This window comes from Aythya fuligula, chromosome 28, assembly GCF_009819795.1.
Source record: "Aythya fuligula isolate bAytFul2 chromosome 28, bAytFul2.pri, whole genome shotgun sequence".
Classification (NCBI taxonomy): domain Eukaryota; kingdom Metazoa; phylum Chordata; class Aves; order Anseriformes; family Anatidae; genus Aythya; species Aythya fuligula.
Genome location: NC_045586.1, coordinates 2,189,228 through 2,216,818, shown reverse-complemented (window position 1 = coordinate 2,216,818; position 27,591 = coordinate 2,189,228). Strand labels below are relative to the sequence as shown.

The window sequence follows — 27,591 nt, the reverse complement described above, 5'->3', positions numbered from 1 at the left end:
TCAATTATTATTTTTTTTTTTTTTTTACAGAACAAAACAAATTAAAGAAACGTTTTACAACTCAAATCTAAGCATTTCAAATAAATAAATAAATAAATACATTTATGTAGCCACTAGATTTGTGAAAACACCTTGGAAAGCACCCAAAACTTCCGTGAAACATCTGGTAGACGGATCACCTTAGGACTCTGAAAAGCAGAGTTGTTCCTCTTACTAATATACCTAATCAATTCAGATAGAAAAAAATAAAGCCATTTTTCAAGTGATGACACAATACACGATCTCCTGTTATTACTTCAAGAGGCATTGGTTAAGCAGACCTTTCCCCTCGCTCACCTCGCATGTTTGGTCTGGTCCCGTGGCGTTCTCTTATCTGCTAGGTTAAAAACAGAGGCACAATCCTTGTAACGTTCCAACTTCCCTGCATGCTTCACATCCCAGATACGACTAGGAATGCCAAATATTTTTCTTATAATTTCGTTTCAGCTGTAACAGCACCAGGAAGGCTCCTAGTACTGCACAAATGTTTTCTCCATCACTTAAGCTCGTGGTGGCTACGAGCAGGTGGGACGTGCACCAACACAGCATGGAGCTGAGCCTCCAAGCACAGCTCTACCAGGGTGACACAGGAAAGGAAAACACTCTCAGCTGTCCTCTCACTGCTTATAGACAACGTACCTGGGCCGTTAAGTTGCTCAGACTCTTCATCCTACACAGGAGAGACAATTCAGTTTAGAAGCAGTCGAAAAAAAAGCAAGTTTTTGCTTTTTTTTTTACAAATCTTAGGAAGCCCACTTTCAGAATTTCATTTGAGCTTCTCATATGCCCCACAAACAAACGTTTCTCTACTGCAGGTAAAGGAGATAGGGGCCAGTTTATAGCTGCTCTTCCTTTGCTCCCTTTTGGGATACAAAGGTTTTGTTGTTGTTTTCTTTAAAACTGTTCCCGACGCTTGCCTCTTCTCCACAAAAAAGGGCACAAGCTCCCATCATTTTTACAATTAATGTCTCCAGGGCTTCCTTCCCTTCCTCTGACTATTTTTCATGTCACAGCAGCACAGCTGTATGCTTCAGAGGACCCGTAATCTCATCAGAGCCCTCCCAGAATTTGTCAAGGCACTGACATATTTACCCAGAAGTTGGTGACATTTAAGTAGTTGGAGATCTCGCCAGAAAGTCTCTCGATCTCACTTGGAAAAGAAAGCAAAATGCAAATAGCTGCGTTACTCGACAGAACCATTCTCAGGTACAAAGCTGATAAAGGCATCAATTTGTCACAGAACTTTAGGCACCAGAAATTGGGAAGATTTATTAATTGCGGGTGAAATTTGCTCTGCCCTTCTCAAAGGGGCAAAGCCACAAAGCCACATCCGTTTAGCTCAGCTGTAGATCATTTTTAACCCAATGCAAGATAATCCTCATCCTTACTTTTTATATTCTTCTCTCCTTATCGCCCAATCTAGGAAGAAAAAGGAATGGCACGTTACTTTTGCTGCCCAAACTAAAAGGTGAAGCTCCCTTTCCCAAACGCAGCAGGAATCACCACCGTTTCCTACCCATGGTGGAACCAGATGGCTCAGAAGGATGGGGACAGGTTATCCCACCCATAGCTTCCTGGATTCAGTGCCTAATTTATGAAATCTTAATGAGAAAGATTTGCCTTTTGGGAGATGCTGAGGCACGCCGTGGACAATTTACCTTTTGTTTTATATCGCAGCCTGGAGTTCTGCAGAAGAGAAAACAGAATGGAAGCAGCACTGAGCACAAACACAGAAACATTAACAGTGAAATCTATGTCTAATAAAAAAACCAAAGGTGTTAAACTGCTGCGTGTGCAATTGCAAAAAGCTGTGCTACAGCAAGCTGCCCACCAACACAGAGAAGTAAAACACATACCGCGTTTTTAAGCTTCCTATTCTCTGTCCTCAAAGCATCAATTTCCTGGACCTGGGATAGGAAACAAACATCGTGTTTTGAGCACTGAGATCAGTATCAGAGTGGTACATCCTTAACGTCAGCTTTCTGTAGGGCTGAACAAGCGTCTTTGACTTTAGAACATCTATAACTGCCTTTTAGTCTTTATGATGCAGGCTGTTCTGGAAAACAACACGAAATCGATGCCAAACCAATATAATTTCTTTAAATTAACAAACATTCTGCTTGCACCGCTTGTGTTTCTGCTGTTGCAATGCTTACGATGTTTCAGATGCAGACAAGAATGCAAAAACACCCAATTCTTCCAGAATTAAGGATGGCTTTTCTCTAAATGCAACACACCCTGCGATGTGCCAGCTCCCTCTCTGCAGAAACGACAGCAGCCATGAGGTGCACAACCTGCACACTGCAGAGGGACGATATTACGCTCACTAAATCACACTCACACACTTTTATGTGTTTATAAGCCAAACTTCCTCAACTCACTAGAGTGCAGAGATTGTCCCTGGACTTGCAGAAGGCACTACAACTGCTTTTTGCCTGCAGGAATTGGGATTTTTAAATTTTAGTAAATTTACGTTTACTCACTAGAAAGGTAAAAGAGCACAGCTTGCAAGGAGAGAAAAAGATTCATTCTTAATGCAGCCAGGAGAAACGTGATGCTTTTGAACAGCTCGGTCACGCTGCTGCATGAGCAAACTTCGCGTCTCGTCCCCGTCCCCAAGCTTCAACAGTCAGCCTGTCACTAATGCGTTGTGACCGTCCCCAAGAGTGCTTTTGGAACTGTTACTCACGGACTGACTGCTGTCTAGAAAGGAGCAGATTTCATGGACAAGCCTCTTCCTCTGGTCTTTATTTTTCCTATAAAATACAACGATTTTCAGCTGTAGCCGCATTTCCGTGATGTATTTGGATGTATATTAAATGTAAATCAGGCAGAACAAAAGATGAGCTGGGAGCGTGAAGGAGTTCCTGCGTGTCAGCTTTTAGGCGAAGGTACTTACAAGATTGGCAAATAGCTTTCATTTTTCAGCAGCACCTGCTCACCGCCTCCTGTATGAAACACGCACGTTGTGTGATTACATTTTTATGAACATCAGAGCCCTTTCCCAAAATTGTCACGCTCGGGAATAAGAACAGCAGCAGAATAAATAGCACAGAGCTAAAGGTTAGCGGAACAGGCACCGGCGCCAGTCATGCCAGGCTTGGTGGATGGTGTTAGGGATAAATTATGGGTCCAAAAGAACTGAGGTGGTTAGTTAATTGCACACAATACCCAGAAGATGTCTCGACACGTCCCTTTTACCTTCCACGTGCTGGAAGATGCCTCGTGGCAGTGCTGCTGGGTACCTACCTCGGCCTTCACACAGCGGCATGTTCAGGAGGAGCCCTAGGAACAGGAGGAGGGCTCGGTTTAGTGCCCGGTCCCTTCCCTTACTGAGGTTGAGTCCCCTTCAGCCCCGTGATGAGGGGGAACGGGGACTTGGTCAGGTGAGGAGGGAAGGGACGGGACCACAGGTGGGTGCGGGACTTTATTCAGGAGCATGGGGGGGATGGGACAGCCCCAGGGCAGGACCCCAGCCCCACAGCAGGCTCAGGACTGATGGGACCCCAACCCCACAGTGGGACCCCAGCCCCACAGAGGACCCCCAACCCCACAGGGAGCTCAGGACTGACAGCATCCAGCCCCACAGCGGGGACCCCAGCCCTACAGGGGGCTCAGGACTGATGGGACCCCAACCCCAGAGTGGGACCCCAGCCCCATAGAGGACCCCCAACCCCACAGGGAGCTCAGGACTGAAGGGACCCCAACCCCACAGTGGGATCCCAACCCACAGTGGGACCCCAGCCCCACAGAGGGCTCGGGACTGACAGGACCCAGCCCCACAGAGGACCCCCAACCCCACAGGGAGCTCAGGACTGATGGGACCCCAACCCCAGAGTGGGACCCCAGCCTCACAAGGGGCTCAGGACTGACAGGACCCAGCCCTACAGCAGGGACCCAGCCCCACAGAGGGGACCCAGCCCCACAGGAGGCTCAGGACTGACGGCCCCAGCCCCGGCCCCGCACCCTCCGCGCCCAACGCCCGGCCCCACAGCGGGGATCCGCCGTTACCGGGCCTGCCGGCGGGGGGGGGGGGTGGAGAGGAGGTGAGGCCGTGCCGCGGGGCATGCCGGGAGTTGTAGTCCGGCGCCGCGCTGCGCCCTGTAGGTACCTGCGGCTGGAGGACTACAAGTCCCAGGGGGCCGGCGGGAGGCGGCGGGGCCGGGCCTGACAGAGCCGAGCCGAGCCGGGCCGGGTAGGACGGAGCCGGGCCAAGATGAACGCGGTGCTGGCGGTGAAGCAGTACGTGGCGAAAATGATCGAGGACAGCGGGCCGGGCATGAAGGTGCTGCTGATGGACCGTGAGACGGTGAGAAGGGGGCTGTTGGGGGCGTGTGTGGGGTTTGGGGGGTGTGTGTGTGGTGTGTGGGGCCGGGGGGGTGGATATGTGGGGCTGGGGGCGATGTGTGAGGCCTAAGGGGGGCTGTGGGGCCGATCTGGAGGGATGTGTGGGGCCCGGGGCAGTGTGTGGGGCTGTGGGGTTTGGGGGGAGGCGTGTGGGGCCAGGGGAAGGTGTGTGGGGCTGGGGAGGGGGATATGTGGGGCTGGGGGCGATGTGTGAGGTCTGAGGGGGCGTTTGGGGCCTGGGGGGACTTTTGGGGCCGAGGGGGGTGGATGTGTGGGGCTGGAGGTGATGTGTGGGGTCCAGGGAGATGTCTGGGGCTGGGGAAGGTGCCCAGGGCCTTGGAGGGGGGACATATGGGGCCCAGGGTGATGTGTGGGGCTGGGAGCTATGTGTGGGGCCCCGGGGTGACGTGTGGGGCCGGCCTGTCCCGCAGACCGGCGTGGTGAGCATGGTGTACACGCAGTCGGAGATCCTGCAGAAGGAGGTGTACCTCTTCGAGCGCATCGACTCCTTCAACAGGGAGCCGATGAAGCACCTGAAGGCCATTTGCTTCCTGCGCCCCACCAAGGTAAAGAGCTCCCCGAGCGCAGCGTTGGGCCCGAGGTGCTGGAGGGGCTTTGGGCAGCCTGGGCTCCACAGGCTGTAATGAGGGACCCCGATGGGATGAGCAGGAGGCGTGGACGCGTCTCATCCTCTCTGACACAGCAGCAGCGGTTTTAAATCTCTCCCCCGTCCTGTTTTTGTTCAGGAGAACGTGGAATATCTCATTCAGGAGCTGCGGAGGCCGAAGTACAGCATCTATTTTATCTGTAAGTGCATTCCGTTCTGACGGGTAAGTCAGGCTTTGCAGCCAGAGCCCGACCTGATGCTCAGTAGAAAACGCTGATGCAAGACACTACAACCACCCTCAGACACTTACAAAATGCTGAAAGTGTCTGAGTTCTAGTTCTTATGTTACTTCAATCACCAAATTATTTTAGCAAAGGTTGTGTGTGTGTGAAATAAAACAGTTAAACTGAAACTACTCACAAAATATCTTTGCAAAGCAACACCTTAGGTTTGTATTGCTCTGTTATGGGTTACTTCTGAAAAATTCTGGGGTTTTATAACTTTGTGTTGCTTCAGAAATGTGAGGGAAGGCTAATGCTGGCAGCAAAGTGCCTTAATTCTAAGGGAAACAAGTGCACAGGGTGAGAGGCTGGCCCAAATCCTGAAGGTAAATCATTTAGAGGCAGCGTTAGGCCTCTCAGCCCAGCTTAGGGCTAAACTTGTAGCAGGCATCTTGTAATGCCTGCTGCATCAGGCAGGCGTTTCTCGCTCATGCTGTACAATATTCAGGGGGTTTTGGAAATTATCCAGAACAGCTGCTGAAGGCCAGGCCTCACAGAAGCATCTCCCTTCATGAGGTTCTGGGGAAGGAGCTGAAGCAGCCTCTAGATGTCAGCGTCGCTCCGCAGGACAAAGCTCCTGCCTCACAGCAATGCCAGATGCTTGTCCCAAGCCGTTTCACCTTGTTTGTCTCTTACCCGGGGAAATCTACCGGCTGTGGGGCTGCCTGGTGGAGCAAGGAGGGGAGAAGGGAGCCAGCCCTGCCTTCCCAGAGCCATCTCATCCTGCTGCATCTCCATTCAGTGCAGTAGTCACACACGGGGTGCTGGCACCAGCAGCAGAAAGCTGGTGCAGGGCTCACAGTGGCTGCGTGAGCTCCCTTCCAGCCTGAAATGCCCGCGTGATAATTGCGGGTGTCAAGTCAGACGAGCTCTGTGGCAATCTGCTCGTGTGGGGAATGAGGTCAGGCAGTTTTCCTGCGCTGTGCACCGCTCACAGCACCTGACCGTGCTCGTGCTGTTGTTCTCTTTCAGATTTCAGCAACGTGATCAGCAAGAGTGACATCAAGTCCTTAGCTGAGGCTGATGAGCAGGAAGTCGTGGCAGAAGTCCAGGTGAATTTTTGAATGTTTTTAAGTAGATTTCTCAATCCAGAAGCCCTGGGAAGGTGAAGGTGGAAGCTTGAGGACTCTTGAACAGCACGCAGCAGCACTGCACAAAAAAAATACCCCATGTGTGTCCTTTTCCTCCCTGCCCTCCGCTGTCAGAGCCACTGCTGTCATCTGCCTGTCCCCAGGCTGCCAAATGTCTGCGACATCGACAAAGAGCTCCCTGCACAGAAACACACCAGCAAGTGGCTTTTCAGGGAGGAGAAACGATCAGAGTTTGGGCAGTGCTTAGGTTTTAGTGCTGTTGGTGCTAGATCACGTCCCTTTGTGGGCTGAATAAGGGCTGGCGAGACACCTGACTGCGTTTGCTTCCCCTTGTTGGCAGGAGTTCTACGGAGATTACATCGCTGTGAACCCCCACGTCTTTTCTCTCAACCTCTTGGGCTGCTGCCAGGTATGGAAGAAGCCCCTGCTCCTCTCCGGGGCCTTGTTCTGTGGTTAGAGGGACCAGTAGCTGTGGCAAACTGGGCGCAGTGGTGGGCTGATGGCGGGGTGCAGTCCGTGAAGGGGCAGCTGGTCCTTCAAAGGGGCTGGCAAGGAGAAGAATAACGGGAGATTGGGGTCGGGGCCTTTGCTATTTCCCCCTCTTTCAGCCAAAATCTTTCTCTGCTTCCAAATAAACACGTGGGGGTGGTGTTTCTGTGTCAGATTGAACCTTTCCTTCCAGGGCCGCAACTGGGATCCAGCCCAGCTGGCCAGGACGACCCAAGGGCTGACTGCTCTGCTGCTGTCCCTGAAGAAATGCCCCATGATTCGCTACCAGCTCTCTTCCGAGCCGGCGAAGAGGCTTGCTGAGTGCGTGAAGGTGTGGTGAGAGCTTGGCCACGATGTCAGATGAGTTTGTCAGCTTGGCTTGATTTTAACTTGTTGAGAAGTCGATGTGTTTGGAGGAAATACCCTTCTTCAGCTGATTCTTGGAGACGTTGCCCTTTCCTTGGTGTGGCTTTGGGCAGGGCACGTCCCTTGTCTCTGAAAAGCCTGTACACAAGGTGAAGACCCTCATTTCTTACACGTCTCACAGTTTGCACCCTCACTTCTTACAATTCACAGGGGGTTTCCTGGCGCCTTTTGGGAACAGGTCGTGCTTTATCAGCAGCTCCGCAGCCTGAGGCAGCACCACAACTTTTTGTTCACCCATGCCCAAAGCAAGAGGGAACTTCTTCCAGGTAAACCTATGCTCAGATGGCTTTTTTTTTTCTCCTTTTCTCACCAGCAAGTGATCACTAAGGAATACGAGCTCTTTGACTTTCGGCGCACGGAGGTTCCTCCCCTGCTCCTCATCCTGGACCGCTCCGACGACGCCATCACCCCGCTGCTGAACCAGGTGAATCAATCATCGAGGGGCTGAGGGAGAGGAGCAGGAGTCCTCAGAGTGCACAGAGCCCTGTGCAGCAGCAGCGAGGTGGAGTTCGCAGCCTGCCAGGGCAGGGTTTGTGTTCAGAAGGTAAAAAAAGGAGACGAGCGTTGCCCCTGCTCTTTTTCAAATCCCTCTTTTGTCTCCTGGCTTGATTTTTTTTCAAGCTGCCGAGCACAGATCCTGCACGGATCGAGCGTCAGGGCTCCCATCAGCTTTCAGTTTTCTCTTTCCATTAGTATTCTTCTTCCTCGGGTAAATGTAGTGACTCGCTGGTGTGCAGGAACACCCCTCCTGCTGCCTCAGGAGCGCAGAGGCACGTAGGAAATTAAGCAGTTTGTAAATGTGGAAGCTCTGCAGCCAAAAATACGTGGCCCTTTGCAGGCGGAGGAGGAAATAGAGCTAGCTGAGCAGAACAATCAGTCCCAAGCACCTTTTTGGGGTGGTTTTCCCATGTCTGCGCCAGCGAGGAGCCGGTCTGAGCACCACAGAATTTATTCTGGTGGCAAAAGTTTGAGAAGTGCACGCTTCAAACAGTGGTGTGCTGCTGCAGCAGAGTGGCTTGGAATTCAGCCTGAGCTCTGCTTTTTGGTGCTGTTTGTCCTGCTGAAGCACCACTTGCCTCTCTCTGCCCCCATCCTTGGCAGTGGACGTACCAGGCCATGGTTCACGAGCTGCTGGGGATCAACAACAACCGCATCGACCTCTCTCGCGTGCCAGGCATAAGCAAGGATCTCCGGGAGGTGGTCCTGTCTGCTGAGAACGACGAGTTCTACGCCAACGTAGGTGCTGCTGTCTGCTGGGTGGGATCCTGGTGAGGGGATGGGTTTGGGAATTGGGTCCCATGCTTGGTTTTGCCGTGCAAAAGGATCTTCCCAATTGCTTCAGGCATAAGGGTGGAGATGTATGGCTTACGTAGGGTGGAATCAAGGTGTGATGCAAGCGACATCTGATGAGAAATAACGCGGCTGGTTCAGGGTTTTAAATAAAACCTGGGCCTGCCTCAAAGCTGCTTGCTGGGTTGGGTCTCGGGCAGATGATGCGTGGTGGCACATCGGTGCACCAAGGCTCCTGCCCGAGTGGCTTTCTCTCACGTCCCCTTGTTGTTCCCTGCAGAACATGTACCTGAACTTCGCCGAGATCGGCAGCAACATCAAGAACCTCATGGAGGATTTCCAGAAGAGGAAACCCAAGGAGCAGCAGAAGCTGGAATCCATCGCGGATATGAAGGTAACAACAACGTGGTGTCTCTCTGGAGGCCAGACACTTCTCCAGGCCGTTCTGCAGTGTGATCTACAAGCTTCCTCCTTCTGCCTGCTCTCTAAGCTGCTGCTCAGAGCTTGCTGGAACCCAGCAGCCCCCCAGCTGAGCCTCTAAGCCCTCATTTAAGTGCCTGGCTTAACCCAGCACGGCTGTGCAGAGGTTAGAGCTGAGCTGGCTCACCTGGCAGCTGCTCCGAGCACAGGCTGATTCATTTAGTCACCACTGAAGATTTAAAGAATCCTGGCAATGTCTCTGGAGATACTTTCCATATCCTTGTGTTTAAAGAATAAACCAAAAGTGCGGCCAAACATTTTGTAATTGAAGAAATCTTCGGGGCTTCTGGATTTGAGGGGTGTGAGCATCCATATACCGGCACCAGGCTCGCTTACGGTGAGGCAAATAAGTGCCTGTGTGCAACCCAGGGACGAGCTGGATGCTTTTTGCTGTTATTTGGAGAATTGGTTGCTTTGCTTTCCCCTCTGCAGGCGTTTGTGGAGAACTACCCGCAGTTCAAGAAGATGTCCGGCACGGTGTCGAAGCACGTGACGGTGGTGGGCGAGCTCTCCCGCCTGGTGGCCGAGCGCAACCTGCTGGAGGTGTCGGAGGTGGAGCAGGAGCTGGCCTGCCAAAACGACCACTCCAGCGCCCTGCAGGTACCTTAAATCTTCCTGCTTTGATCCCGTTGCCCCCCCCGGTTGAGGGAGGTTTGGTACCGAAAACCAGGGGGAGTGGTGCGTGCAGATATCCCACAGGGCTGGGGCTCTGGGGGTTGGGATTGCTCCTCTCCTCCCCGTTCGGTTCAGATGAGGATGAATCATAGTTAATAACTGGCTGGAGAAGCATCTCTGCAGATTGTCTTTGCATTTCACACGCCGCGTTCCTGCGTTAGATGCAGTCAGCTGGCTCCTGGCAGGCTGCCTGCAGGCACCGCTAAATCAAAGCTTGGCCCCCGAGCAGCACTGGGTGAAAAATGGAAACCAAAAAGTGGCCTAAACCAGGCTGCTCCTTGAGGTGGCGGGTTTTATTTAAAAAAAAAAAAAAAAATGGTGAAAAGCCTCCTAGAGAAAAGATTTCGTTGGCAAAGAGGACTGCAAAAGCCTAAAAGAGGCTTCTGTTATAGCTGGGTATAGACTGGAGGTCTGACCCCGTGCTGGCTTGCTGGATTCCACGACCTGACCTCCCATCTGACAGCACGTCGGTAGCGACAGGTCGGGGCTGCTGCCTGGTCAGGGAAAATAGCAGCATTGTCGAGAGGGGCTGTGTTAGAGCAGAGTTCAGCCACTGCTTCAGTGTTAAAAAGAGATTCCTTGATTTTTTTGTGGCTAGGGTAGATGATACGCTGCGTAACGGGCTCCTTTATGCAGCACAGCAACACTTGGACAGGAAAATAAGGCTGAGCATCTCCAACGGGTGTGAGATACCCGTCTTCTCGGGCTGTTACGCCGTGCTCCAGGTGGGTGGCTGAGCGATAAGATCAGTTCTTCAGGCACTGCCAGGTCCTGAGCAGGTGTGAAGCAGGACAGGCCTGTCGAAATCCCTGAAGCCACCCAGATTTGGGAGCACAGAGATGCGATCCGATGGCTTTTGGTTCATAGGATTTAGAGGACCAAGTGCTGAAATGAGGTTGTAGCCATAAAATGCATTTCCTGAAGGCCTCCTCTGAGGTTCTCTTGTTGTTTCACAGCTTCTGGGTCAAGCTTGTGCAGGTTAAAAGTCAAATACTTGGCTTGTGATCCTTCAACACACCGTGCCTGTGCTGGGAGCTGCTGTTCCTGCTGTTCCAAGCAGGTTTGCTGCTGAGGAACTAACACAGTGACAGCGTTGATGCTGAGGTTTGGGTGCTTGGCGTTGCAGACCCTTTTTGGTCTGCTTTTCTGAAGTGATGTTGGATTTGTAGGGATGAGACGACCTCGTGGTGCTGAGGCAGCTGCAGCAGCCGCGCTGTGGTTAACGTGGCCGTGCTGGGAGGTGAGCAGAGGGGCAGGCAGGGAGCTGAGCCCCACCAAGAGCTGCAGGGTGGTTGCTGGAGCTCACCCAGGTGCTCGTTTGGGTCCTGCTCTGCCCTAAATGGGTGCTTCTGCCCTTCTCACAGCGCCCAAGTTTGTTCCCAGCCCCACGCCGGAGGAGCTCTGGTGTGCTTCTGGCAACTGAGAGGGACTGAAAGCCGTGTAGAGGCTAGAAAATAACTGCAAAGTTGCAAAAAAAATGATCTGGGATCTTTCTGCACGAGACAGAGGTCAGCATCTCTGGAGCTGCCCCGTTCCCTGTCGCAGTCTCCTAACGGCAGCGCCGGGCCAAGGCCACGGGCACAATGAACAAGGCAGAGCACGAAATAAAGGCAGGATTGTTCTGCCCCTGACGTAACTTCAGCAATTGTTAATTTCTCTGGCGGCCGGGGCCCCCGAGCACAGGACGTTTTGGTTACTCTTTCCCCGCTCTCATTAATCCCCACGTCGTACGGGAGCCTTAAGGGGAGGTTTGGGATCCCACCTCCCGGGCTGGACAAGAGCTTTTCTGTTCCCCGAGCTCCCCGCGGGCACGGGCAGTGCTGCTGTGCTGCCAAAAAGCTCACAAGCCAACATCTCCACGGGACGGCTCTGTCCTTCCCCGTACAGGTGAATTCCTGCCCTCAACAAGGTTTTTACCCTTCGCCTCGGGGATCCTCCCCCAAGCCAGGATTTCACCCCCTATTTTTGGCAGATAACGGCAAGCGGAGCTGAATCAGCTGGGGAAAAAACGGCAACGCTTTCCCAACATTGTTTCACAGCTGTTTGCAGGATGTTTCCGCGCTGCCTATCTGTCCTGGGAGGCTGGGAGAGCCCTGCAGAGATACGCTGGGCTTTTCGGAGCGTTTCAAGGTCACGTTTGCTTAGGGTGGAAACAATCCTAGCTGGTTCCGTCCCTCGCTTGGAACTGCTGCCGCTAACGCAGCTGTACAACTGGCAGCTCCTCTAATTCCCTGCGTTGGAGCTAGGGCAGGCGGATTGTTTTGCTTTCACGGGGAGAATTTCAGGCTCTGGGGTGTACTCGAGCATCTGCCCAGCCCCGACCAGATGCCCGCGAGCACCTCCAGCAGTCGGCGCCTCTTCTGCCAGAGCCACCTCCGAGCTCAGAGCTGAGAAGCTTCTCACTCCCACTGCTCCCCCAAGCTCCCAGCCTGGCTCTCGTGTGTGTTCTCTTAGCTCCAAGGCTCTACCCAGTGACTGAGAGGGTGCAGAGAGGAATTAAGTCCTTTTTTCTTGGAACGAGGAGGCCCCAGTGCTTCTGTGGCCAGCTGCCGGCTTACACGAGCCTTTCTATCCTGCCCACGGTCCCTGTGGGGGTTCCACATCTTCCCTGGGAGTGGTCTGTGGTTCAACAGGCAGCTTTTTGGGGCGTGCACCCTTCGTATTTAACATGGCACCGTGTTCCCTTCAGCAGGAAAAGTAACAATCTCCGTGCTGGAAGGGAATACCCGTGGGTTTTGTATTTCCCTCTCCGCTGCTGTCGTTTTTCTTTGCCTTTCCCTGCTTTAATTCCTTCCTTCCTTCGCTTCCAAGTGTCTTCGTGCTCGTCCCTCTGCTTCCCACACCCAAAGACTGTGTGAGTGTGATGCTGCTCCTCCACAGCTTCCGAAAGAAACCAAGATCCTTGCAGTTGTGCTCTTGGCAGTCAACCTGCGGGCCAGCCTTTGCTTCACCGAGGTTGGGAAGGAGAAGAGATGAGAAATTCCTACGTGTGTCTGCTGCAGGGGAGGCACACACCAAGCTGAGCTCTCCCTGCAGCACATTTTGGGGAGTTAATAACCCAGCAGGACCGGGTTCCGAATCCCCAGGCCCACAAAAGCAGCTCGTGCTCCGCTCGCCCTGACCGCAGAGCCCTCCAGAAGCTCGGCTCCGTTCCTTCCTTCCTCCCAATTTAATTCCCTCGCGGCCCTCCTCCGTGCAGTGTTGTTGCTAGGCAGTGGGCTCGCTCTCGGTCCCATTTAACGTCCTTCAAAGGCCTCTTCCCTCACCTCCTCTCTCCCTCTCTTGCAGAACGTGCGGCGCCTGCTGCAGAACCCCAAGGTGACGGAGCTCGACGCCGCCCGGCTGGTGATGCTCTACGCCCTGCACTATGAGCGCCACAGCAGCAACAGCCTGCCGGGGCTGCTGACAGACCTGAGGAACAGAGGGGTGTCAGACAAATACCGCAAGGTAGCTGCCACGTTTCCCCTTCTGCTGGGGCAGGAGGGAGATTTGGGATGTGTTCCTCGGGGGAAGGCGCCTGGTGGTGGGGCCTCGGCGTAGCACGGCGCTCTTTTTTGTTGCTTTTCCACCCCAAAGAGAGCCCGGAGGTCAGCTGGGGGCTGCGGGTGCTGCTTCACAGCTGATTCCCTGATTCCCAATTCCAAAAGCAGTGATGTTACGAAGGATTTTGGTGAAGCAGAGGTGGCCTGCGTGCCAGGAGGCTGCTACAACCGGCGTGGGGCACGGACACGGGGCCCGGTGCGTGCTCCTTTCGCCTGCCCCCAGCTCCTGCTGGCGAGGCAGTGGCTGCAGGGATGTGCTGAGCCCGCAGCAGGAGCCAGGCTGGGAGGGAGAGGGTGGCAGCGCCTGGCAAATGCGGAGAGCAGCTGGAGAGGAGGTGGAGAAGCAGAATGATGTCACCCCGCGTGGAGGATCTGCTCGCCCTGCAAAAGGCTGCGGGAACGACAGCCCCTCTCCTCGTGCAGGCAGCGTCACGGCGCTGGGGCTCTTGTTGGAGAGGAGGAACGCGTCTCTTCTGAGTGCTGAGTGGACAGTAACTGCCTGGAAACAGCTTCCCTGTGTTAAAAAGATTCTGGTTTTGCCTCTCTCTGCACAGCTGGTGTCTGCTGTTGTGGAGTACGGAGGGAAACGGGTGCGGGGCAGCGACCTGTTCAGTCCCAAGGACGCTGTGGCCATCACCAAGCAGTTCCTCAAAGGTCTGAAGGTACGGCTCTGCCACGGGTGAGATAACAACAGCTGTAGTCAGAGTCACAGCCACAGGGCAGGACTCTCATGTGCTGCAGTGCCACGTGGTGTGGCTTTCAGAGTTTAATAGTAAGTGCAGGGAGCATTAGGGCAGAATTCTCATGTAGATGATGGGAGTTGGTTGCAGAAAAGCCCCCCTAAACCTCGACTCAACGGCTAACACTTGCTGTATCCGTCAAATAAATGCTGGGGCTTTTTGAACGTGGCTTTGCTGAGCATCTCAGCCTGCTGCCTCGCTGTGTGAATTCCTAACAAGAGCTTCTTCTGCACTGCAGGGCGTTGAGAATGTGTATACCCAGCACCAGCCTCTCCTGCAAGAAACGCTAGACCAGCTCATCAAAGGGAAACTCAAGGACAGCCAGTTCCCCTACCTGGGGCCCAACACTCTCCGGGACAGGTACGTGGGGTCTTGTAGGGCAGAGCTGGGAACTGGAGCACGCCTGCTCCTCCTGCTGCTGCCACCTGCTCTGTGGTTTGTCCCTGGGTGAAAAAACCACCTCGGGCTTGTCAAAGAAATGTCCTGGTGGTGTAGGTGGTGGCTGTGCTCTCAGGTAGGTGCTGGGGAGGGCTGTAAAGACAGACAGAAGGCTTCCTTTCTTGGTGTTCAGCGCTGGCCGAGTCATCAAGACCTGACATTCCTCTTGTAAGAGCTTAGGTAAGGGATAATGCCACTGCACCACGCTGCCGGGATGTTCACATGATGGATTTCAGCATGCCCCCTAACTTCACTCCATACCATCTGGCGTTTATTTGCAGAGTCCCAAAAATAGCCCAACTGCTAGCTCTCCCTTCTGAGCCAGTTACTATTTCTGAGCGGAATGGGATCTTGCTGAACGTGGCTAATAACTGAAATTGAAAAGGGCCCTGGCTGCCTGCTTCGAGCTGACTTTGCTGGAGCTCAGCTCAGCTGTTGTGAAGTCGTTACGGGTAAATACGGGCCTCGGATGAGGGCACCGAGTGGGCAGAGGGAAGACCCCAAGCTCTCTAGCAGCTTTCCGGCCAAACCACTGCTTTGTTTGGTGCCTCGCTTTCCTTTCTGTGGATCCTGTGAAGCTTCTGTAGCGTGCTGGGTGGGGGTTTCTTACTCCAGCTCGTGGTAATCTCCTCTGAGGGGACGAGCCCGCTGCTACGTGGCTTCCTCTGGGTGATCTGTGATGAGAGGTGGCTGCTGCAGGGCGGTTTGGGCTGAATTAAAACTGCAGATTCGTTTGGAAGGGGAGAGAAATGGGTTTGGGGACCAAGATCCAGCCGTGTTGAGGGGGTGAGAGGGTCAGGGCTTGTCAGGGAGCGAGCATTCGTGGCCGGCTCCCCGAGGCACACACACGCTGCTCTTCCTCCCTACCCCTGCCTTGGGACATTTGCCTCCCTCTGATAAAAGGGAAAATCTGTTTTGTAACAGGGGAGCTTCCAAATTCCCTGCCAGGCTGACAGCAGGGGATATAAATCGCCTCCTTCATGAATTAAAAAAATGAATTCTCGTCATAGAAGAGACAAATTGTTTGGGTATGTCCTTGGGAGGCCGGAAGGTATCCGCCTCGCTCCACGTTTTACCTTTAAAACTGAAATGGTGGATTTGGGACGGGGTGGCTGGGCAGTTTACAATGAGTGTGTGATAGCGAGGGCAGCAGGAATGCTGTCGTCTCTCCTTGAAACCAGCTCTTGACTGAGATGGATTTCAGCCCGGCAGAAAGGATTGAGGGATGGGGTCTGACATGGAGCAGGTGGAACAGCAGAAGCTGCACCCAGGCATCCCTGACCTGGGCTGGTGCTGAGCTAAGCTGGAAGTGGTCTTCTGACCTTTATCTTCTGGCTGTCAGTGCTCGGTTACGCTCTGCTGAGCTGCATCTCACTCGGATTTCCCCTCTAAAATGTTTTTGTAAGAAGGCACAGGAACCCACCCCTGAGAATCCCGCCACGAAGAGCACCCAAATAATTCGTCTGGGGGGGCGCGTGGGAAAGGTTCGCTTCCTACCTAGAACTAAAGCAAAGCAGAAGTCGGACGAAGAAGGGAAATGAAGTTTCCACCTCGCTCCCTTCCCGCAGCAGCTGCAGCCTTGTCCCGTAGCTGACTGATGTGGGTCCCGTGGCTTTGGTAAAACAAAATCCCAAAGAGAAGGAGCTGCCAAACGGTAACATCCTAAAAACGGGGTCTCAATTAAAAAAAGGGGTTGAGCTATAAGGGTTGGAAGAGAAAGGGCCACTTTATGGCTTTGCCCTTGTGCCAAAGGAGTTGAGGAAGGGATTTACATTTAATAATTTCCCCAAACTCAGTGCATTGAATCAGAGCCCGAGGTGAGCCGGGCTGTCCTTCTGGCTTTCTGCAGGCAGGGGACGGCGTGACAGCGACTGGCAGGGGTTCAGCCCAAGGGCAGGGCAAAAGGCTTTGTGTTTTTTGATCCGAGGGAGGCAGTGGCTCGAGCAGCAAAGAATGCAAACGGATTCTTTTTAACTATTTCTTTCTGCGTCGAACGCGACGCTCCTGCGAGGGAGGAAGAGCTCGTGGCCCAAATTCAGCTGTGAAAACTGGCAGCAGCGAAGGAGAGGGAATCTGCAAAGCACCGAGCTCCTAGGAGAGAGCAAGAAGCAATTCTGCTGGCTTCTGCTCCTCCTTTCCTTCCCGCTGCGTTAAATATCAGCCTTCCTGGTGTGCCACAAGCCTGCAGTCCCCCTCTGCCTTGCTGCTGGAGATTGCTGGCTGGAAAAGCTCCTAAAGCTTCTCCCCTTCACAGCGAGGGGCAGGGGCCAGGGGAGAAGCCTCCAAACGCCTCGTGAGCTGTGTGAGACTCTGCCCAGGCCTCCCCTTGGGGTGGAGCTTTTGCTCCGTTCACGCCTCGGCCTGGGAATTTCTCTTAATAGGGGCATTTGGGATCACAGCAGCTGGCCCCGATCCTGCTTACCTAAGATGGCCGGAGCCCAGCTCGTAGCCGAGCGATCGGCCCGCGGGGCAGCTCTGTCACTGTCACTGCCACGTTTAGAAAAACCAAACAAGGACCCGCAGCAGCCTCTGGGGCACTCCTCGGAGAGCCCTGAAGGTCCTGCCGTTAAGGTCCTGCCATCAGCCACCTGCTTCTTGCGAGCCCTGCTCCGAAAACCCCCTCAGAATTCAGGTGCGGGACGCGAGGACTCGCCGCTCTCATCCCGTTCAGGGCGTTCTGCGCCCTCAAGCCAGGCTCCTGCCCCTGCTGGGTCAGTTGGAAGGGCAAGTTCCTCTTTGCCCGCTCGAGGAGGGGAAGAATTTGTGACTGAGGGGAAGAATTTGGAACCGGCTGACCCCTTGGAAGTGCCTGCAGCTGACACGCGGCCAGAGGCAGCTCCTGGGGCAGCGAGCACAAAATCTCCTTTTTTGGAGCCCTCAGCTCGCAGCCCGCGCTGTGTGCCCGGCTGCCTTTGTGTCTGAGCTCACACAGCGCTGCCCTAAGGACGAGGGGAAGCGGTGCTCCCGTTAATCCTACACGTTGCCTGGTGCTCGGGGTGGTTTTGTGGTTGTTTTTTAAGGCAGAGCTCTGCTTGGGTCGCTGTTTGCTCGAGGAGGGTTGCTTTGTCCTCCCCTCCAAAGCGCCTGAGTGCTCCGCGGTGACGAAGCCGTGCACAAGATGTAACCCCGGGCACTGACGGTAACATACAGCCTCACCCTCACCTGTGGCGCTCCGACATCTCGTTAGGCTAATTAACGTGACCCTGACCCCTAGCAGAAGGCTGCGACCAGCCCTGCACAGGCTTCAGGGACCACAGAGTGGGAAGGATTTGCAGGGTGGATGTGGTGGCACTGAAAGGTGACAGCAAACGTCCAGACTGGGGCGTGCTGAGACATGGCAGAGGAGTGTGTGGCAGCCACTTCTGCCCCTAAATTCCTCGGGTCTTTAACACTTTTGACCCGAAATTTGTAAGTGATGGCGCTGGGGACTGCACGAGCTGACAAAATTGGGCTCGTGAGGATTTTCGGTCTACTTCTGACAACCGAAATTGTGGGATCGCTTCCTCACCATGCCTCCCCTTCCCTTGGAGTCCCATTCCCCAGAGATTTGGGCACGTTTGTGTCTGGTTTCCCAAAGCTCAAAGGAGGAGGCAGGGCCCTGGGGACAGCTCGGTGACGGGCGCTGCGGTGCGAAACCCTCCGTCTGCCTTCGCGAGCTGCTCGAACCTGCGTGGCTGCTAAATATAACCCCGCTTCTCTGCAGGCTGCAGGAGATTTCACAGCCTGATCCTGTGCAGGGGACGCCGATGGCAGCTCTGCTCTTTGTAGCCCTTTTTTCTGAGACCCAAATCCCCGATGTTCCCTCTCCGAGCTGCTCCCCTGCGCCTCACGGGAGCTGGCTCAGCAGGGAGCAAGCGAAGCCACGGAGCCCAGGTGCTCTCCGGGGCCATCCCTGCCTCGTGCTCCGGTTGCTTTGTCACTGATCCAGAGTTTGCCCAGGGCAGAGGGGTGCCTGATGCCTTGGTTGCTGCAGCAAGTGGCTGTACCCTAATAAAAGCACCTATTTGGAGAGCAGGGAGCACTTTGGAGGCTGCAGCGGGCAGGAAATCGTGTCGAGACTTTGTCCTCTGCAGCGAGATGCTCCAGCTCGAGTGGTGGATGGTACCTCGCAGCCAGGATGCCACCCAGGCCTTTTCACCGTAGATTCGGCAGAAATCATCCCCTCTGAGGTTTCTGAGAGCAGAAAACTGGAGCAGTGAGGGAGGATGGTGCGGGGAAGGCGCAGCCTTCGTGTGAGAGCAGAAGGTGCAGGGTGCGGGTCCCGTTCTGTGCTCCGCTCGGGGACGCACCGCAGAAACGAGGCACGGCCTGGGGAGAGCAGGCAGCAGGAGCAGGGCCTCGGCGCCCCTGGCTGCTGCAGGATTTCTCCTTGACCCTCGTGCCTTCATTGCAGGCCCCAGGACATCATCGTCTTCATCATCGGAGGGGCGACCTACGAGGAGGCGCTGGCCGTCTACAACCTGAACCGCACCAACCCGGGGGTGCGCATCGTCCTGGGGGGCACCACCATCCACAACACCAAAAGGTAACGGCCTCAGGCCTCACCGGGCACCCAGAGCTGCCGACGTGGGCCTGGGTTTGTGCTTCCTGAGGGATCTTTACGACACAGTAAGAGGCAGAAACGTGTGGGAACGGTCCGAGCCCTGCTTCTGTGTGTTATGTTACCAAGCTGAGGGTTTAACGTGTGCCTGACTGGATCCGAGGGCAGGGAGGTAGACGTGTGTAGTTCCTCCTGCTTAGAATTCACCAGGCACCCCAGGAGGAATGAGAAGGCAGCGCAGCACACAGGGATTCAGACCCGGCTGTGGTCTCGTTGCCTCTGCTGGAAGTCTGGAGCGACTGCGTGCGATAGCAGCGAAGCTGCTGTGCCTATGATTAGAAGCGGGCTCTGCGACTGCACTGCCTCTCTGCCACCCACGAGCCTGCAGAGCATTGGCTGTGCCTTCTCCATTTCTCCCCAGAGAAAGGAGCTTTCCTTCTCGGTTCGCTTTACGCTCCGGGTTGCCTTCTTGGGAGGCCAGACGTTGTGAGGGCTTAATCCCTGCCCGCGCTGAGCTTCGCTGATTTCCTGGGTCACCATCCCCGGAACGTTTGGGCAGCTGGGAGGGCTCGTGTCGGGCAGCATCGATGCCATTTCACCGAGCGAGCCGCTCCCAAGGGAATCTCAGGGTCTTTTGGGGAAATCCCAAACCCAAATTATTCATCTGACTATGAGACCACGGGTGAAAATTGAGCCCGCTTGGGTTTTTTTTTTTCAGCGCAGCTTGTTGCTAGCCAAGGAGAGAACCACGAATTCTTTTAGTACGTGCCCTGCTCCCTCCTGCTGCACCGCTCCGTCCCTCTCGTGCTGACGTTGCGGGGCTGTTATCAGCAGGAGGGGAACGTCGGGAATGTGACAGGTGACCCCCGGCTCCCCCATGTGTTGCAGCAGGAAGCCTGGTGGAATCCAAGCCTGGGGCGAGCCCCTCGAGTTGTCCGGCAGCTGCTCTGAGCCTGAAAGGAGCTCTGGGCTGGGAGGGAAGCACAGCTTCACCGTCCCCGAGTGGAAACAGGCAAAAAGAGTCCTAAAGAAGAGGGGAAAGTCACTCTTCACAGCATTTAGGATGAAGTCTCCAAGCTGACAGCTTCGGGAGCCTCCACAGTGTGCCCTGGGGATGCATGCCGCCAGCACCACGGCTCTGGGGGGCAGGCAGGCGTTTGCCAGGCACCTCCTTGATCTCAGTTACTGACAGGTGGACCCAAGCGTGGTGTGTAGGCTAAAAAACGGCTTGGGTTTGGGCCATGTGTGTGCACTGCTGCTGTATTAGAGTTCTGGGTCTTATTTATAACACCCCCTGCACTTTTGCCCTTCCCTTCCGTGCCTGGAAGGGATCTCCAGGCTCCAAAGCTGCCTGCACAGATGCAGCAACAATTCTTCTGCAAGGCAATTCAGTGACCGATCATTTGCTAAGGAAAAAATGCCCAAACCCTGCAAATTCCCAGCGCCTGCTCCAAAATTGGGCCTTTCTTTGGTTTAGCAGATGATTGGAAAGCTCCTGAGCTGGTGCTGGCCCAGCAGCAAATTGCTTTTACGAATTGGGTTACGAAGGCAAGTCTGTATTAGCCCACATCTCGCCCGATTCCTGCCCAAATTACCCAGCTTCCTCAACCTTCTGCTTTACAAAGTAGCCTCTGAACTAAATCCTGTTTTAGCCAGGCCTGGAAATAGTCACAAAAAGAGACCAGCAGACGTACTAGCTGCTCTTCGACTTAGGAAAAGAAGTGAATTAAGTCAGCTTAAACCTTGCAAGGATGCAAAATAAAACCTGGTTTGTGTTCAGCCTTCCGTCCGCGGTAACCGATGCCTTTTGAGGCTGATTTTGACATTTACCAACAGGCCCGCATCAAACTTTTTCACCAGCATCTGTGCTGAGAACCTGGATGGCGCCGTCGTCGCGCCACGCTGAGCACAACGCCAACAAAACCCAACAGAGTAAGCGCTGCGAAGCTGCTGATGGCAGAGTAGCTTTTTCACGCCAGATTGGAGGTTGAGACCTGCCCCGAAAGCGTCTCGGTGTAGCAGAGTCAGCAAAAACTGTCACTGGGACAGGGAAAACCTAGGAGAAGGAGGCAGGGGGGTGAGGAAGGAGGGGATCGGCTCCGGGTTCCCATCCCAGCTCTGCTGCTGACCCCGGAGGTGATGTTGGGCAGCTCTCCTCGTGGTCTGTTGGCAGCAGCAGGTCTCTGAGCGGCTCCTGGCTGGATGAAATTCCAGATTTGCAGCTGCCTGCTGGGCTCCCCGGCGTCGGTCGGTGCTGGGAGGAGTAACGTTAGCTAGCCAGGGCTTCTCCCGTGACGGCGTTTTGGCGCAGTCGCTGAATTATTTACAGGAAAAGGAGGGTGCTGTATCAGAATTTGCATTTCAAAGAATGAAGCTGGGGAGAAAAAAAAAAAAAAAAAAAGAGGAAAAACGGGCTGTTGCTTGGTAAGGGCTGATCACTACACGGTCCTGCCCGGGAGCTGCGGGATGAGGACTGCTGAGGGTCCTGTAGTGACAGCAGCCCTGCCTCAGGTGAGTTCCTTTTCCCTCGTGGCTTGAATCACATTTCCTTAATGCTGAAAGGCCACGGTGGGGGTAACAAAACAGCTAGCACTTTGGCAGGGATCTCGAGCACTTTTCGAGGGCCTCCTGTGTGCAGGACGAGCTGAGAAAAGAAGCTCCCCGTCACGAAACACAGCGATTCAAGCAGTGTGAGGCTCCCGGGTGTTCCAGCAGCACACCGAGGTGTCTGATGCGAGGAAACCTAGATTTTATTGCGCCCTAACTCCTGCGGTAATCCTTTGGCCTCCCTTTAACGAGCCGTTGCTTACGGCTGCGGGATTAGGGCTGATATGTCACAATAAACAAGGAGATTTCTCTATTAATGCGCTGAGCAGCCCGTGTAAGCACGCTAATCCCCTGCTTTCATTGTTCGGACCAGTCCAACTCAAACTGTGATCAACATCTGTGTCTGGGGGGGTGTGGGGTGGCTTAAGGGCTCTGCAGCCAGCGTTTGGATGAAGTGGGAGACGGGCGAGCCTCAGGAGCTGGTCGTGGTGTTGGAGCTGTGAGGTTGTGAGAGGTCCCTTGTGTAAGGGACCCTGCCTCGTCCAGTGGCTGCGCTGCACCCAGAGGCTTAAAACCAGGCTGAAAATGCTCTTACACAACCCTCTGTGCTGGCAGAGAGGTCTCAAAGTACCCGGTTAAAGTTCCCTTCCACTCAGCAGCGATGTCAAGGGGAATCTGTCGCTGCTGATCGTTCTGGATTCGTGTCTGGGAACGCAAAATAAGGGCAGGAATCTCGTAACAGTGCTCACACGTTGAAATGAGGCACGTAGGCAAAGGGATTCCTTGGAAAGAAGTCAGGCTACGGAAGCCAACGGGCTCTGGTGGTGGAGTTTATTCCTCTGGTGGAAAAAAATCCCCGTGGATTTACAGGAGATGAGAAAATTGGTGTTTCTTCTCTTCCCCCTCTGCCTCTAGCAGGGAAATCCGCGCGGTGCTCCCGCTCCACGGGCTCTTTCCTGGCATCACCTGGGGCAGCCCAGTCAGTGACAAGGCTCAGAGCGTGCCCTGGGTCTTCTCGTCCTGTCCAGGGGGCTGCAACCAGGAGCTGGGAGCAAAAAGAAACAACAAACAAACACCTTAAAGCATCCAGAGTGCTGAAAAATCAGGTGAAACTCAGAGCAATGCAGAAATGCAAAGATGAGACGATTTCTGAGCCTCGTCCAGCACTGCGCACGCTCAGGTTTGCTGCACATCGTTCTGTCCCCTTTCAGTTCACTTAATTTCTCATTTATTTTTACCTCCGTGCCCACTACCAGGCAGCCCTCTCGCTGCAGTGCCCGGAGGACACACAGAGCCGCGTTTGGAAGCGCTTGGAGATCCTTTGAGAAACGCCGACGGGGTGGAAAAAATCTGGTGTTGTCAAGGAATTTTCAGGGTTTTGCTGATCGGGCCAGACTGGCTGCCGCTGTTACTCGTGAAACTTTGGCAGCCCTCCTGAAAATACTTCTGTTAGGGCTTCTCAGGAAGGTAAGGAAACCTTCCTGGCCGCGTTTTCCTGCGTGAGGAGCCGAGGGAAGGCTCAATGCAGAGCTGTGCCCCGTGCTGGAGGGCCAAAATGCCACTTCTGGACCATAGCAGCCTCCAATTTCGTGCAGGAACCAGGTAAATTTGGGCAGAACCGTGCTGGAGTGAAACCCACGGGTTCTCGGTAGCTTTCCAAGAGGATTTCAAGACCCCAAGTTGCATTTTTGGGAGCTGTGAGCGCTCGCAGCAAGGCGCAGGGCGCGAAGAGCTCCGAAAACGAAGGGTGACGACGGAGGAACATCTGGCGCCTGGGGCCGCCTCATCCGGAGCGCAGGTTGAGCACAAACCTGCAGGGATTAACCCCAGGGGATATTTACCCTGACCCACTTACCCACTTACCCGGAGCTCGGGTGCCAAACGCCGCTGGGCTGCGTCCTCAGCAGAGCCTCCGTGGGGGCTGCGGGGCTGCGAGGGGCTTTCCTTCTGAAAGCACTGAGTTAGCCTCGGACCCTAACCCGCTTCCAGACCTCGTCAGCCAACTTGTTCCCAAGGCTTAGTGGTCCTGGAGGTCTCTTCCAACCTCGCTGCTTCTGGACGGGCTCACAAATTCCCATTTTGGTGTCTTGGTATCAAATTTGGGCAGGATCTGGAACCCACCGCCCAGACCCACGGACGTCTTCGCCAGCTGCCGCCTGCCCCCCGCCTGCCCCAGCCTTTTTTTTCCCTCTGCAGCTGCCCCCAGCAGCTGATCTCCACGAACCAAGGGGTTGCTGAGAAGCCCAAATGTGTTGGGTTTGGCTTTCCGACGGGACCGTTGCTCTGGGACATGGTTGTTGGGGTCCCTTGGGAAATCACTGGGAGCCTGGCGTGAAGCTGAGCGTGTGTTTAAGCGTTTTACTGAGCTGAAACTTCCTTGAGACCTGCCCGAATGAATGGTGGGTGCCTCAGAGGTTTCCATTATCAGATTCAGATGTCAATCCTTAAAACCCTGCGGTCTGTAGGGCAGAAATTGGAGGCAGGGCCCTGCTGCGGGGCTGAGCCCGGTGATGAGGCACGCAGCGTGACCCAGCCTGCTCCGGGGGCTGCTTTCCGGAGAGCCCTGGCTGCAAAATGCCAAAGATGCCTCAGCAGGAGGCTTCCACCCTGCCCCTTCCTGCCTTATCACCCCGCAGGAAGGCTGAGAGCTGGCAGAAAGCCGAGCCCGGCCTTCCTGGCTTTGTTACCAGAGGTGAGCAGGGTCGGGCTGAGCCCACACGGATCCCTCCTGGGAGCCCTCCTGGGAGCCCTCCTGGGAGCCTCGTTGGCCCTGGCCTTGGGGGAAACCTCCCCGAGCCTTTCAGGGTCCCCCCAGGGCCAGTGCTGGCCTGGTGACCTGTGCTGGGCTGCCCACCTTTGGGTGCCCAGGGCAGGGTGCTGCCGTCCTGTTCCTTTGCGCTTTGCTCTCCGTGCTCTCCGGGAGCGAAACGTTGCCTCCGCTCACCTGAACTTCTCTTGGCAGCTTCCTGGAGGAGGTTACGGCTGCAGGGTTCCGTGGCCGAAGCACCGAGAGCTCCCAGGCGCCGCCGAGGCCAAGCAGCAGACGATGAATCTCGGAGGAATTCCCGTCCCGAACCCTGCCGAATGCTGCCGTTGGCATCCGAGGTGACGCACCGGGGCGTGCCCCAAGCTGCAGCCCCCTCGCTGCCCTCTCACTGCCGCAGCTCTCGGGACCTCTCCAAGTTGTGGCCCACAGGAGAAGTCCCTGCAGCAGCCCGGAGGCCCTGCACGGCGCTGGCCGGTGCATCTCTGGAAGGTGATGGGCACTGCAGGACCTTTGCTCTGCTCCGTTGTCTGTATATTTTGAGTCCTATTAAACGATCCGTTTTACCAAACCTCTCATCTGGTGAATGGTTCTCGATGTTTCTCCGAGTGCCACGGGGGCAGAACGACGTCCTCAGTGCTCTCTGCTCACTTCTGGTTACCTTAAACCAGCACAAACCTGCCCCTTTTCTTGCTCCCGTGTTGTGAGCTGAAAAAGCGTTGTGATTCCCTTGTAAAAGTGACTCTAGCAGTACAAAAACAAGGTGGGTTTGAAAAGAAGCAGAGCATTGCACTTCTGGAGCAGTGCTGGGAGCAGAGGTGCTGTCATCACGAGTGCGGATCTGGACCAGCATGGGCTCCTGGGGTGCAGCCAGGAGAGGCAAGGAGGATTTGTTGGTTGTTTTTTTTTTTTTTTTTCTTTCCAAATTTCCTTTTATTTTAGGTCCGGGAACTGCGAGAGCAGCACAGGTTAAGAGGCAGAACAGACGTCAGCAGCCTGGATGCCTGGCTCCTGCGAGCGTCTGCTGCCAAGGAGCTGGGCTCTCCCTTATCTCCTGCCTTCCCGTAAGCGGACAGGACTGAACCTCCCGTTCCCTGCGAGCTCTGCAGAGCTGCCACGGACGGAAAATGCTTGAACTCGCACTCATTTCTCTGGCTTCATTCCCTGAAGCAAGGTCATCGCTCTGAGCTCGGGCACCCATCCACCCAAAACCAACCCCGTGGTGCTGAAGGCTTGATGCTCCGTGCGGGAGCCTCACCAGGGCTGTGGTGTGACAGCAACGGGGTCAGGGCACGGGGCAGGGTTCCCACGCACACCCTTAGGGACCGCTTCCTTCCTCGCTCGGGGCCATGGGGCTTTGTTTGCGACGGGCCAGGTGCTGGCAGAGCTTCCAGCCCATCTCCTGCATCCGCGCCTCTCGGAAGCTGACACGTTTTGCTGCTCTCCCTGTAGGATTCACACCCCGCAGCGCTGCAGTCCTCGAAGCTGGGGCTGCTGGAGGCAGGGGACAGGAGCCGGGTGCCCAGACCTGGCTGTTATTTAGCCAGCGGGCTCCGATGTTCCCGTCGGGCAGCTCCGTCTCCCACCAGCCGTGGAAGTTTTGCTCCTGGTACCGCGGTGGCTGGGACTCCACTGGCATCTCCCAAGTCAATCCTGCTCCTCAGCCTTTCCCTTCACCATCTCCCCGGTTTTGGCTTCCTGGCGAGCGCAGGTTTGGCCCAAACCCGACACAAAACCCTTGGGGCTTTCCAAACCAGAGGCTCACATCGCGGAGAAGCGCTAGGGTTTGGCGTTCCCCTCGGCCATCCACAGTTTTCTGCCCCACCGAGCTCACAAATTCTGTACAAAATGAGCAGGCAGCAGCTGGGGAGGGGGTTTTTCTCCTGCCCCTGCCCCAGGCTGCACGCTATGAACCGGGGACCCCACAGCGGTGTTCCTACATCCTTATGGCACCTGCTGGAGCCACGCACCCCATCCATCCCAAAACACCCATCCCCAGGCTGCCCGTCCTCCCTGGGTCTCTTTGGGGGTCAGCACTGGAGTGACAACGACCCCGCCTTGGTTCTTAGCCCCTGGGCTTTGCCCCCATCTCTTTTGGGGCTTTCCACCGTGCCGACAGATGCCCGAGATCGTTTTGTGGGGTTATTCATTTGCCTCCTGGTGGCCATACAACACCGGATGGGGGGGAGAAGCAGCTCCCAGGGGCCTTCCTCTGACGTCTTGGGAAGGAAAAGCTGCGGCTCGGGTCTAGGGCATCGCGAACAAAAGCCCCCCCGCCCCGAAGACTCGCTTTCCCAGGGCATTTTCTCATGGAGAAACCGCCGAGCTGAAAAGGAACCAGCAGGGCCCTGGGTAGGAGGTGGGAGGCTCTGGGCTTTCTGTGGCTCGGCTCGCATTGTTCCGCGCTGGCGGGGGCGACGTGGGGGAGCCTCGGCCATTCAAAGCCCCGCTCCTCACCACGGCTCCTGCAGGCTCCGGGCTAAAGGGACGAGCCCTGGAACCGCAGCCGGCGTCTGCCCAAGGAGCAGGGACCTGAAGGAGCCGGGAGGACGCCCCTTGAGCTTCTCCATCCCCAGGTGCTGGAAGGCGAAGGGCAAAGCCGTGGTTTGGGAAGAAAGGGAGGCGATGCCTCCGCAGGATGCTGAGCCCGGGTGAAATTTTTGCTGCCCCCTTTTTTCTTTTTTTTTTTTTTTTTTTCAGCGCAAAATGCAAATGTGGCATTGAACCGCTTTGCTCACGCGTTCGGCTGAACTGTTGGGAGGGTGTTGGTTTGTTGTTTTTGTTTTTTTTCAGAATCAAAACTGTGGAGAAACTTCATTTGGCAAATGTCAAACTAGTTTGGGCCCCCTGGAATAAAATTAAGTTCCCTTTTCTTCCCAACTCAGCCTTTCTTTGTAACAGAAGGACTTTAGACACCTCGGGAGCGAAGCATTTTGCTCCATGCATGGTTCTTTATCTGCCTGGCGCTGGGCTCTGCTGGGGTCTGCCCCTGCACCCAGCGCCTCTGACCCTGAGCGGTGGCACCCATGGGTGCCGGGACCCAGCTGCACCGGGGGAATTGAAGCCAGCTCCGAAATCCCTGGCCATCAGCGAGTGGTTTCCAGCCCCCCCAGGTCCCCGTTTCCCATCCCACTGCTCCCTCCAGCCCCTAACCACCCTGGGATCATCAGGCCGCAGTTTCCCACCTCGCCTGCCCCTCGAATTTTTGGTCCTGAGCTGCCCCCTCCGCTGGCACACCACGAGTTTCACCGGCAGGCTGATCTCCTCCCCCCTCACACACCGTTAATGAGAGATG

General features: G+C 55.2%; 1 protein-coding gene across 1 annotated transcript; it reads left to right on the top strand.

Moving 5' to 3' along the window:
- The first annotated feature begins 4,191 nt into the window (after positions 1–4,191).
- On the top strand, positions 4,192–24,867 carry VPS45 (vacuolar protein sorting 45 homolog). Its single transcript, XM_032204584.1, has 15 exons — positions 4,192–4,348; positions 4,818–4,952; positions 5,133–5,193; positions 6,247–6,326; positions 6,706–6,774; positions 7,048–7,185; positions 7,594–7,704; positions 8,382–8,516; positions 8,851–8,964; positions 9,483–9,650; positions 13,014–13,172; positions 13,822–13,929; positions 14,246–14,367; positions 18,839–18,970; positions 24,495–24,867. The coding sequence occupies exons 1-15, from the start codon at positions 4,256–4,258 to the stop codon at positions 24,580–24,582; spliced, it is 1,713 nt and encodes a 570-aa protein (XP_032060475.1). The 5' UTR covers positions 4,192–4,255; the 3' UTR covers positions 24,583–24,867.
- The last annotated feature ends 2,724 nt before the right edge of the window (positions 24,868–27,591 follow it).

Excerpts from the sequence above, each read along its gene's own strand:
- VPS45 (XM_032204584.1), top strand. The coding sequence starts at position 4,256 with ATGAACGCGGTGCTGGCGGTGAAGCAGTACGTGGCGAAAATGATCGAG. Across the intron at positions 5,194-6,246 it reads GTACAGCATCTATTTTATCT|ATTTCAGCAACGTGATCAGC; the intron begins GTAAGTGCATTC and ends GTTCTCTTTCAG. Across the intron at positions 14,368-18,838 it reads CCCAACACTCTCCGGGACAG|GCCCCAGGACATCATCGTCT; the intron begins GTACGTGGGGTC and ends CCTTCATTGCAG.